This window comes from Prosopis cineraria, unplaced genomic scaffold (assembly GCF_029017545.1).
Source record: "Prosopis cineraria cultivar Desert tree isolate PC_DT_omini unplaced genomic scaffold, ASM2901754v1 PC10, whole genome shotgun sequence".
In the NCBI taxonomy this organism is placed as follows: domain Eukaryota; kingdom Viridiplantae; phylum Streptophyta; class Magnoliopsida; order Fabales; family Fabaceae; genus Prosopis; species Prosopis cineraria.
In genome coordinates this window covers 33,912,237-33,925,122 of record NW_026555341.1, presented here as the reverse complement: position 1 = coordinate 33,925,122, position 12,886 = coordinate 33,912,237, and the positions used below count along the sequence as shown (strand labels likewise).

Below are 12,886 nucleotides of genomic sequence, written 5' to 3'. Positions count from 1 at the left end.
GATGAGTAGTTGGTGCTGTTCAACTTACTGTATTTGCTGGGATTTGATTGTTCACCAATAACCATATATAAGCAACAAAATGGCAAAATCTATCATCAACTCTGCATATATCAGGAAAAAAACTAACCAAAACTAAAGTAATCAATATCATATGTGTTATAAAATTATATTTAGTTGCATTTTCTATAAAGTACAAATAATGCAATTTATTTTAAACTTAGTGTGATATGTATACAAAGAAAAATATGTTTAAAATAAGCGTGACATTTATTGAAAGTAGATAGTAAAAAGTCATTTATTGGAATGTGCTAGTGACTGATAAAAAAGGTGAAACAAATATAAATAGTAGTCTCAGATCTTGTAAAGGAAGATATAAAAGAAATCAAAGAGAATAATATTTAATAAAATTATTGATCCGGACCTTTTATAAAACAATATAATCAGACATTGACTGCCCATATAACATAATAGTTCCGTACAATTTATGTACTTGACCTCTCCTGTTAAGATGAGACTTGTTGTTAGGTACAAAATAAAAGAAGGGAAGCACACAAGACACCATGAAAGCGTGAGCTGTAAAGTTGGGGTCTTTCTGTGTGAGTCAACAATAATCATGTGGGTGGAAGCTTTCTTATATGATGAAGTGCATTTGCTTTGGCCAAGACATGATTATAGTCGTACGACTGAAAAAGTGAGCCTTAACAGCTAGAAATGAAGAGGTAAAATGCAAAGGAATATATATATTTTTTACAACCGTTATGTAACTGAGTCAGATTCATATATTGTTAAACTTAATTAGGGACAACTCTCCCAAAAACTGTTTTTTTCAGTCAACTCAATTCTGAAATCTCAGTGTTTAAGTAATCATGGCCTCTCATACCAAGATCAATGCTTGTTGGACTTCCTCTAATCTTATTTATAAGACAAAAGGAGAAGAATTTTTTTTATCTTATTTATAAGTCACATCATTAAATTTTTATTATAAATTTTTTTTACCTTTCATTAAATGTTGGAGAGAAAAAATATATTATTAAAATGTGTATATTTAATAACAGAAAAATTGAGAATTTATTTAATTTTAAAACAGAGTTAATAAGTTTTAAAATTTTTCTTGATACTAGTAAAACATGTAAGAAATGACTTATACACAAGATTAAAGGAGTATCTTTAAACCCTCTGTTCACTGTTATTCACATATAATGAAATGAATGGTTTTTTAATCAGCAACTCATATTTGATGCTTTGCAAACTAACATCCCAAATACTGCTTAACATGCTTTATGTTGCAACAAATTGAAAGCACTAGAATGAGTAAATATTTAGTATTAAATTGCCGAGTAAAATTGTAATGACTAGAAGAATCTTCTAGCCTGAAGTCGAAAGAAGAAACAAACCAAAAGAAACACAAAGCAACTGCCATCTCAACAATGAAACTGTAATTTTATTTCGATCAAACATAGGTAAACTGTACAGTTTGCAGTTTGTAAAGTAAATACATACACAAAGATGACCAAGATACACTGTAAAAAAGCTACAACTCTTTTCTCCCTTGTCTAATGTTTCACTGGTATAAATTGAAGACCATGTTCAAATATGAACTTCTCAACACTAGTACCACAACAACAAAAAGCTGCACACACTCTTTCTACCGTTCCTGTATAACTTACAACATAAAAACACAACAATTACCCTGTGGCAAACCACGAAAGCAGAAGGAGGAAAACGCAAAGTAATTCACGTGGGATAAATGAAGGTGATTCCTAAACTGAAGCATTTTCTTGAACCAGCCCATCAAGCCGATATAATATTCTAACCTCACTAGCTCGTGCGCTGCGATGTTGAAGTCGCTGATGCAGTGTCTCAGACATCTGGTTGAAAAATTCAGTGTCCCATCTATGAATCAATGAGGGGTCTTCTGCATAGCAGATGTAAATGGATGTAACAGCACTTTCCACCACTACCATTGCCACTCCTACCTGAAACAATACATGCTTCATGTCATATTAGGATTTTCTACTAGCAGCCTTCACTGTACGTCACAATTTATTAGCTTCAATAAGACTGTGTAAATATATCTTCTGAGATATTCTATTACTTTCTTGTCATGTCAAATTCAATTCTTGGTCATTAAGTTCCCACTTTTATTCTCTCCCCTCAACCAAACTCTACTCACGTACTGCAAACCTTCAGAACCAAGGTGCCAACTTTTATTACAATTTGACCTTTAAACGATGTGTGGTTCAAATGGATTTCAATAGTCAACAATCGCAAAAATATGATGAACAGGAACCTATAAAGCACAAATGCATTTACTTCCGTATGTGTCAGCCACTGCAATGACGCTGAACATAAGACAAGAAATTGAAAAGCAAAGAGTAGCACCAGTAGGTTTTGTGATGTATGGAAAGAACCTCGAGGCTGGATGGACTGTATACTTACCAAGACCATCCCCATCAACATAGACGTGGACCCAATCATAAGTACTCTGTCCCTCCATTTGATCCATGCCCAAACACCAGAGCAAGTTCCAGTAATCAGCCCCCCGAAAATGGTGCCCATAAGCAGGACAGCTCCAGAACAATCATAGGCTACGAGTGCTTCAACTCCAGTTGACTGGAATAACTCCCATGCATCCCTTGCCGAATGGTTAAAATTTTTACCATTAACAGCAATCTGTAACGGCCATGAAAATTAAACGTGCAACAGTTGGTTTTCCAAGAAGTAATATTGTTAAGCTACTTTCAACAAACAAGTCCATGTTGGATTTCACCCCTCCCCCACAAAAAATGGACAAATGTTTCCTTTAAATTGTCGAAAAAAAGTATTTCCAGGGACTGCATTTTACTTTAAGTAAATCGCAGGGCTGCTTTTGTGTTTTACGAAAATAAAACATGGTTTGCGGGAGTGTTCCAAACAGACACTAAGTAATTGTAAGTCCAGCCTTCTTGGATCTGGTCATTTGCCACCACCAGATGCAACACCAATATCTTTAGGTGCAAAGCTGAGAGGCATAGATTAGGCGGTGATGGAGACTAAGGTAGCATGGCATGCTCCAACCTTCTTGGATCTGGTCATTTCCCACCATCAGATGCAACACCAATATCTTTAGGTGCAAAGTTGAGAGGCATAGATTAGGCTGTGATGGAGACTAAGGTAGCATGGCATGCTTAAGTCCCACGTTGATAGTATGAGATGCTTAATAGGGTATTTAAGTAGATTAGTCTTCTCACTTCAATAGCTATCTCTTCAGGCAAGGCTCTCTATCTCACTTAGATATCCATCAATTGGTATCAAAACTACAATAGTTTTGTAAAGGGCTACATAAGGAGAGCCCTAACAAGATGTTAGTTTTTGGAGTAGGATTCCTCATGCTACTTGGCACCCATCAAGATGTTCTTCTATATCGTGATAAAATTTTATCTTCCAAAAATCTTAACAAATTTCTAATCCCCATTTCCTGTTGAAGTTTTCAGGATATTAATTGTTGCAGAAGTTTAATCATCACTATTTAACTTACAAACTCAACAGCTATAGACTTAAACAAATGTATAAAAATTAGGTCTTCCTGATCGCCTTATGATATAAATAGTTAGAACAGAATAAGCCAACGGATGGAAACTGCCACAAACAACTCAACATTCTCACTCTTTAACATGACGGGCAATCTCAAAATAAAAGAAAGCCAGAAATATCTCAAATCTGATTGTCATGTAAAATTATCACATGTGAAAGAGATTAATGACATAAAAGTAGAAATATACCAGAACATAGGCATACTTGTTGAAGAAACGGACAAGAGTCTCCACTAGATGAAAAAGGAAATCAACACAGCAAAGCAAACACTCGTTGTTTCCAATCTTTGACCGAAATCCCCGTATCTGAAAGGCTTCAGAAACGTTAATAAGAATTGAGGGCAAAAGAGAAGCTTCTGAACAGAAAGATCAAGATTTGCAAATTAGTTACAAGAGTATATAGTAGTGCATACCTTCCAACGTAGTGTCCTAATAGCAGCTGTAAATAATGAGCCATAACAAATGCTGCCAAAAGATGTAGTTAAAGCATACCGAAGAGATTTCAATAGAGAGTTAGCTGGCATTGATGCTGCTTCTCTGCCACCATGAATAAGAACAAGAAACACCATTCCAGACACAATGACGTGTACTGTATTACAAAGTACTGCGCCTGTCCAAAATAAGCTTACAGAGAAAACCTGCATCCACAAATAAATATATCAATGTAATCGGATGAGGAAAGCTTACATATATGCCTTTTCAATTACTCCCAACACGGATAGAATGAAAAGCAAAACTTGCCAGCTCACCACAAGAAGCCACCAGCGTCCACCATCACCCATGCTTGAAGCCACAACACCAGCTGCTCCAAAAGACCATAAGGCCATCCATAACAGCAAAACAAGCATAAATGCATATGCCAATCTCATAACTTCAGGAAGACTCCATACCATCTTCACAGCCTTTTGTAGAACCAACATGGTAAATGGAAGTCTACAGAAGCAAATGCAGAAATTATTTTCCAGAATGAATTATTTATTTAGTTTTGTAACAGAAGACAACAAAAAAAGTAAAAAGGGGAAAAGGCAAGAGAAGTTAACAGAATAAACTTGAAGTTTAAAAAGAAATGACCATACCAACCAGCTACCAAAATTTAGCGATTTCTCACACAGATCCATTAATACACGAAAGCACCCGTAATTCATAAGATTAACCTAGTCATTTCAGCATGAAATTTCCAGATTAAAATGCCATACAAGGTCATCCTACTCATGTCAAATACCACTCAAAACTAGAGAGATTGAATATGGACCTATCCATTAATAAACTAAGGTTTCACCAATGAATAACCAAAATCCACAACTACTTACTGCACCTCTTATAATTGAAATATCATCAAAGGAAAAATAAGGTAATGCTTTTGTTACACAGTTATTTTAAAATACTCTTTCCTGAGACTCAGAATTCAATCAAAATTATATATTTCAGACCTCATTCAAATTACCAATATTTCACAATTCAACGCAACCATATCTGAAAATGAAACAGTTTCAGCAATGAAAAACTAAAGTTGAAAATTTTGTCCCAATATTTACAGCAACCATTAAAAAGGACAACATTCACTTGAGCAGTTGAGCTCCAATTGCATTGATGCAGTTATCGCAGTAGGAGCTAGTTGGCATCAAAATGTAGTCAATGTGCTTTTTCTCTGCCTTAATTTTACACTAAGCATTGTGCATAAGTTGATTTCAATGAACAACATACACTAAAGTGTTTCGTATGCAGAGTTTGAAGGCAAACTTATTTACCCTGTTTTGTTTCCTGTCAAAACTTCAGAAAAATTTTGTACCAATTATCAGATACAAAATCCTAGCTTCAAATATACGAATTTGTGGACCAGCAAACCTAACGCAGAAAATCGATAAAAATAAGACAATTTTCATCCAACAAAAAAGCACCCAAGTGGCTTTCTCTTGCCAATACCTGTCTATGACTGATATGACGTACAAGAACTGCAAAGCAGCCCCAGTGGCAAAAAAGACGCCCCAGAAAAACTGTTCAGTCCAGAAACACAGAACACTGATCACTGCAAGATAAGTGGTGAGGATGTGGACCGAGACTTTCATCATTAGACTTCCACGGGAACCCAACAACAACAACCAACTCCATCCAAGAATAGTCCCAACTCCACCAGCAACAGCATAGAGAGGCCAGAAATCCTCGGTCAAACCATTTTTATTCTCCGAAAACCGGGCAGTATACCTATCAATATTAAGCCTGTTCTCCTTCTTAAACCTATTGAGGCCGAGAAGCCCCAGAAGGAACCCCAGGCCAATCAAATGAATCACAAATATTCCTAACCAGAAAATGTCATGCCACCGACGCGTTTGCTGCACGATCACGACTTCACTAACTCCCCCACCTCCCCGACTCCGCCCCGCATTCTATCAAAAACAAAAAAGCCATCAAACAACCATATTGAAAATGTCCCAATTGAATTCTTACTACAAAAAAATTGAGGTGGTCAGATAGAAAAAAAATGGAGACAGCGGAAAATTCGGATATCCTGATTAATAAATCAGTGGGAAAATTATTTCAACTATTAGATATTAATTGGAATAGCCAAAACAAAATCAGTGAAATTTTGCATTTTGAGAACTAAAACAGTGGAGTCAGGGGGCAAAGACAAAATGCCTGACATCAGAGAGTAATTGCGTTACCTGATCGATGGTGTTGACGGAGCCGAAATCGGAGGAGGCGGATGATAAGGGAGAGTCCGTCATTGGGAGCGATAGAGGAACATTGCAGAGATCAATAATATAGAAGAGGTCATAACGGAGATCGAACCGCAGAGGAAAACTTAAGTGCCAAGACGAAAAGTTGTGGGAACACGAGGTCAATAGATGGTGATTTTAGGGTTTGAATAATCCAAATTAGAATACAGAATAGGGAAGATTAAGAAACTCTATAAAAGTGGGGGGAAGGGAAACAGAGACTCAACGGCTAGCAGAAAGAGGAATGGCTTTTGGAATATTTAGAGCGGAAACAGAGAAATGCAGAGGTATCGGTTCGTCGTGACTTGCCACAGTCGCTTTCGGTGGACTTTTGGAGGCCATGAGAGAGATGATCTTGGCCACGCCCACCACGCGCCATGATGAAATCATCTTGGGGGCTAATTTTGTACCCAAAACAAAAACAAAAAAACTGAGACCTTTTCTTTGTAAAATGAAAGATAAGAAATCTGGAACTGGAATTCAGGGTGTAAAGGGCTAATAGATTCTGATTGATGTGATTAGCTTTCAAAACATCAAAAGAGACAGTTGATGGCTCCAAGCGGGCAAAGGTTTTAACGGTCGATATGAATAGAAAGGTCAAATATCCATGCAACGATGAATCATGGATCATCATGTCACCATGGTGGCAAAATTTCAGTTTTTTTGCCTTTTTCTTTTATTGTTATAAAAAAAATACGGCGGGAGTCACGTATTACTAGGATAAATAGAGTATATTGACTTATAAATTGTATGTTTGAAAGGATTTAAGATCATAACTCATTTTTTTAAAAAAATAATTTTAAAAATTATATTGCAAAATAATTTTTTAAAAAAATATAATGCATAAGGAAACCTAATAACCTATTTTAAAATATTAAAAATATAGTTAGACCTATTAAATTTTTAGAAATAATTTTTTATTTTAAGTTAATCTCTACATTAAAAAATGTAAAGTATTTTTAATTAAATTTTACCTTTTAATAAAGTATTTACCTACTTTCAAACTAACCCTATCATTCTATAATCATCCATATTAAACACCCTATATTAAATATAAAATCATTATCAATAGGAGCACTTTAAAAAAAATAATATTTACATCTCGAAAGACTAAAAATACCTTATATTTTGTAATATTCAACTCCTTAAAAATATTTTACATTTTTCAACAGAGGGAGTATCATTTTTCTTTGTAAGTTGTAAATACTCACTATACAATTATAAATGTTCTTACTCAAATTATAAATATACAAGATTTATGATTTAAAAGTATTTTGTAGATTTTATGAATAATAAATTCTCAATTGTGGGATCTAGGTGTAATTTTTTCATTTTAAATTGACTTTGATTTTAAGAAATATTTTTTCCTAAAACATTTATAGAGGAGTAAATGACACTCAAAAGTCATGACCAAAAAATGACATTCAAAAGTTTAATAATACAGAGCAATTTGACATTTTTATCTATTGATACCAACATGTCACAATCATGTGTAAGGTATTGCATAGCTTGCCAATTATATATTCATTATTGAAAATTTGTTAGTTCTTACTAATGATCAACTAATGATATTGTCATATGTTATATTTGTTTATACTATTACATGTTATTCTTCAAGATATACATATATAATCAGTGATGATAATTGTCAATTTATAGTTATTATGAGTTGGCAAACTTCTTTTTTCTTTTACCTGTGAAATGACAACCATTTCAAGTGAAATGAACATTTCATCCTCAGAGTCCTTTGATCAAATCAGCCATTTCATCCTTAGAGTCCTTTTATTTGCCAATAGAATCCTTTAACCAAAGCCTGTAATAAATTCTGTTAGTAATAAATTATCTTTTGCATAACTTAGATGTAATTTTTTTCATTTAAAATTAACAATTAATGTTGATGTTATTAGTCAACGAATGATATTACAACAACCGTGACATTTGATAAAAATGACTTTACTTAAATAAATAATTTAAGATGCTTAGTACTCTTAGCATAACAGTCTAAGAGAAAAATGTCATTTAGCTATTATATTTATTTATTTTTATCTTTCCTCAATTGTAAATATCTTATAACTTTTTAGGAAAATCATTCTAAAGTCCCATGGAAGCATTTAAAATACGCTGAAGTCTCATGAATTTATCAAATAGCTGTCAGATCCCAAGAGACTTAAGGGTGAATAAGTCTAAAAATGAAATTATTGATTTGTCCTCTGCCATTAAAAAGGAAATTTTGCTTGAACGTAGAACTCACGAAGCCCATGATCAACGATTATGAAGATTGATGCATATTCATGATTGTTGATCACGGTAGGGTAATTTTCACTTCCTCATATCTATGATTACTGCCCTTGTCTTCATCTAAGCGAGGTCGAAGTGTTCTTCGTTCGTTGCTATAGTGTTTCATCGACAGAAAAAAATACAGTGATTGTTGAGCGAGTAAACGATTTCTCATGCGTTAATGATTTCATTATTGTTTTAAGGGTAGGATAATGCTTTCTTCTGGTATACCTACGATCATTTGATTTGTATAGCTTATGGGTATGGATTATCTGGTGCGACATTGATACGTTGAAAAATATCTGATGCGAACAACTCTACATGTTGTCAATAGTGCATTCTTGTGTTGTCAATATGCTATCGATAGTTGTCGATACACTGTATTGTGCAGGATGACTTGTAAGAATGCTTATACCACCGAAAAACATGTATTATGTTATGTTTTTTTTTTTCATATAGGGGACATTTTATATATTATTCTCAAGCATATGATGCAAGCTTCTTTTGTTGCAAAATCTCTATTATATCTCATAAGACTGACTTGTGGTGCAGGATGACTCTATAGGAAGAAGATAGAATTCTTGTGATGGCTATTGAGTCATTGTAACAGCGTGAAGGAGCACAAAGCCATGCCCTTATTAGAAAGATCCCAGGAAAGGAAGAAGAGGAAATAGAAGATTATTGATAGAACTTTAGGATATAACTTTATTGATAATCATGTCCTTTTATATAGTTAGCCTATTTCTTGTAGTTAACTTAAACAATGTTATTATGAATGGTGATTACAAGTTTGTAAATGTGACAAATAGTTTGTTTTATTAATTAAATGTTGACAAGTAGCCAACTGTGATTGACAAGTGATTTTCACTTTATTGATAAGCTATGCATTCGCTATTGACTAGTGCTAATATATTAGGTACTATTATTTCCTTTAAAAATCAACCAAACTACAAGAACCCATTGATTACTTGCCGTTGGCAATTGACAAGTGGTTATCACTGTGTTGATAAACTATGCATTCACTATTGACAAGTGCTGATATATTAGGTGCTATTATTCCCTTAAAATCAACAAGTTACAAGAATCTATTGATTATTTGTTGTTGGTAATTAAGAATTGGTTATTACTATATTAACAAATTATGCATTTACCATTGATAAGTGATGATACATTAAGTACCATTATTCCCTTTAAAAATCAACTAGTTATAAGAACATGTTGACCACTTGCTATTGGCCATTGACTACAAGTTATCACTATATTGACAAGCTAGGCATTCGCCATTGACAAGTTTAATACATTAAGTGCTGTTATTCGCTTTAAAAATCAATCAGTTACAAGAACCTGTTGACTACTTGCCGTTGGCCATTGATTACAAGTTATCATTATATTAATAAGATATGCATTTTTCATTGACAAGTACTAATACATTAGGTGCATAATTCTCTTTAAAAATTAACCAGTTACAAGAACAACTGACTACTTGCCATTGGCTATTGACTACAAGTTATCACTTCATTAATAAGCTATGCATTCTTCATTGACAAGTGCTGATATATTAGGTGCAATAAATAAAAAAATAATTTCAAATACATAAATAAAAAAGTACACTTGTCTTTGATATTTTCTAGCATAGATTAAGATTTTGCAAGTCTTGGAGGTATGACTAATCTCATGGCATCTTGCACAATGATAAACCCTTTTGTTTTGGATTTGCGATTCTCTTCTTTTACGCTTTGGCCTACCCAAAGGCTTTATTGGGTTAATAATTTGTCACTGTCAATGCTTATGGACATGGATAGTCATATGTGGCTACCGGCCTCATGTTGTTGGCATACATCTTCTGTTGAGCATAAACTTGTAACATTCATCTATAAAATTATACACATTGCCATAAAACTAGCTTGATTGCTGCACATGCATGTACATAAGGTATTCCACTCATTTGCCATGCTAAACAAGAGCATGTATGTGCTACTCATTTGATGATATCATTCTTGTCAACTCTCATACACTGTTCGTTCCTTTATTGTTCTTGTTCTAAACACTCCCCCAACATATTGCATACTCCTTGGTCATAATTTTAAAAATGTCCCCTATATGAAAAAAATATAATATATGTTCTTCATAAGAACTTGCCATCTTACAGGTCAATCTACACCACACACAGTGTATTGACAACTACACACAGCAAATGTCAACACATTCATCCACTATTGACAAGATACAGTGTTGTTTCATAATAGAGATTTTGCAACAAAAGAAGCTTGCATCACATGTTTGAGAATAATATATAAAATGCCCCTGTATGAAAAAAACATAATATAATACATATTTTTTGGTGGTATAAGCATTCTTACAAGTCATCCTACACAATACAGTGTATCGACAACCATCGATAGCATATTGACAACACAAGAATACACTATTGACAACATGTAGAGTTGTTCGCATCAGATATTTTTCAACGTATCAATGTCGCACCAATAATCCATACCCATTAGCTATGCAAATCAAATGATTGTAGGTATACCCAGAAAGCATTATCCTACCCTTAAACAGTAATGAAATTATTAACACATGAGAAATCGTTTACTTGCTCAACAATCACTGTATTTTTTCTGTCGATGAAACACTGTAGCAGCGAAAGAACACTTCGACCTCGCTTAGATGAAGACAAGAGCAGTAATCATAGATATGAGGAAGTGAAAATTACCCTACCGTGATCAACATCATGGATATGCATCAATCTTCATAATTGCTGATCATGAGCTTCGTGAGTTCTGCGTTCAAGCAAAATTTTCTTTTTAATGGCAGAGGACAAATCAGTAATTTCATTTTCAACTTATTCACCCTTAAGTTCTTTGGGATCTGATAGCTATTTGATAAATTATTGGGATTTTAGTGTATTTTTAAATGCTTCCATGGGACTTTAGAATGATTTTCCCTAACTTTTTGGATCCAAATAACAATGCATAAAATTCATGCCTAAATTTCATTATTGTTCTTATCCTGGCATCAATAAAATGTATACTCTCTCCAGTCTTATTTATGAAACACTTTTAAAATGTACTTTTTGATCCAAAATATATAATATTTATAATAATTAAACTACGTTTCTCAACTTTATCCTTTTTTTATTGGCATAAAAGTATTTAATTTAGTTATATTATTATTTAAAGTTAAGGATAAAAATAAAAATATATCTTACTTTTTTATTATATTAAATTTTTTAAGATGTCTAAAATAATTAAAAATGTATTATGATAAGAATTGAAGGGAATATACTCCCTTTACCGACGAAACCAAATCTTCGACTTTATGTACGATACCCTCCCATTTGAGATAAAGATCACGAATGGTCAACTTTACACGTTTGGACAAACATTGAGATCCGTATTATTAAAACCCATTTTTGACCATTTCATATTAAAACCGTTTTATTCCAATTCAATCAACTTCTTTCGCAAGTTATTAGAAGACCAGACCATTGATGTATCAAAATTCGAAGGACCAAATCAATGTGCAAGGACATCGTACGTGATAAATTTTTAATGGGTCAATAAAGAAGAACCTTTCGGTGCGACGTCAGAATCATTCAAATTAATTAAGTTTTTTTGCCTAAAAAATTAATTGAATTTGAAAATGAAGCATAAAATGAGTTCATTGAAATTTTATACATGTAATAAATTGAAGGATCAGGCAGTAATAATCTAACTGTTTACTATACAAAATGAAATCAAAAATAAAAAATTAGTCATCTAGCTCTTATAATTTTAATTTAATTATAACTCGATTTCTATATTTTTTTTATTTCTATAATTTTGACTTCATCGTAACATAATTCATAAAATTTACGCATCGTATGTCGATCCTATAATTTTATTAATTTAAAACATTAGTCCTTGATTTTTAAGAAATAGGTAGTCCTTATAATTTTATTTTTATAAAATATAAAAAATTAATATTTTAAATGTTTAAAATTATTAAAACTGAGTTGTACTAAGTTAAAAATTAAAAATTAAGTTTTAATTTCATTAAAATTATGAAAATTAAATCATTAATTTTTTTCAATAATATTTATTCTTTTAAGAAATAAAATAAAAATATTATACCCTTGTTATTTCATGTTTCACGAAAATATAATTCTTTTCCTAAATTGAGATCTCATGGCAGTGCCCTTTTCCTAAATTGAATTTCCAAGAAAATAAGTGGAACATTGGGCCAGAGCTGACTTGGCACTCATGGGATAAAAGCTTTGTAGTTTGCACTTGGAAATGTATTACTGTAATCACAGAAAGTGGGACCCACCATAAGACGAAA

The 12,886-nt window shown here is 33.0% G+C and overlaps 1 protein-coding gene across 1 annotated transcript; it reads right to left on the bottom strand.

Annotated features, from left to right (window-relative positions):
- Positions 1–1,419: 1,419 nt before the first annotated feature.
- Positions 1,420–6,746, bottom strand: LOC129321729 (uncharacterized). Its single transcript, XM_054967619.1, has 7 exons — positions 6,233–6,746; positions 5,496–5,956; positions 4,322–4,505; positions 3,986–4,210; positions 3,762–3,878; positions 2,440–2,673; positions 1,420–1,976 (listed from the first exon to the last, which is right to left on the bottom strand). The coding sequence occupies exons 1-7, from the start codon at positions 6,293–6,295 to the stop codon at positions 1,761–1,763; spliced, it is 1,500 nt and encodes a 499-aa protein (XP_054823594.1). The 5' UTR covers positions 6,296–6,746; the 3' UTR covers positions 1,420–1,760.
- Positions 6,747–12,886: the final 6,140 nt, after the last annotated feature.

Excerpts from the sequence above, each read along its gene's own strand:
- LOC129321729 (XM_054967619.1), bottom strand. The coding sequence starts at position 6,295 with ATGACGGACTCTCCCTTATCATCCGCCTCCTCCGATTTCGGCTCCGTC. Across the intron at positions 4,211-4,321 it reads GACGCTGGTGGCTTCTTGTG|GTTTTCTCTGTAAGCTTATT; the intron begins GTGAGCTGGCAA and ends TTGTGGATGCAG. Across the intron at positions 1,977-2,439 it reads TGTTGATGGGGATGGTCTTG|GTAGGAGTGGCAATGGTAGT; the intron begins GTAAGTATACAG and ends GTATTGTTTCAG.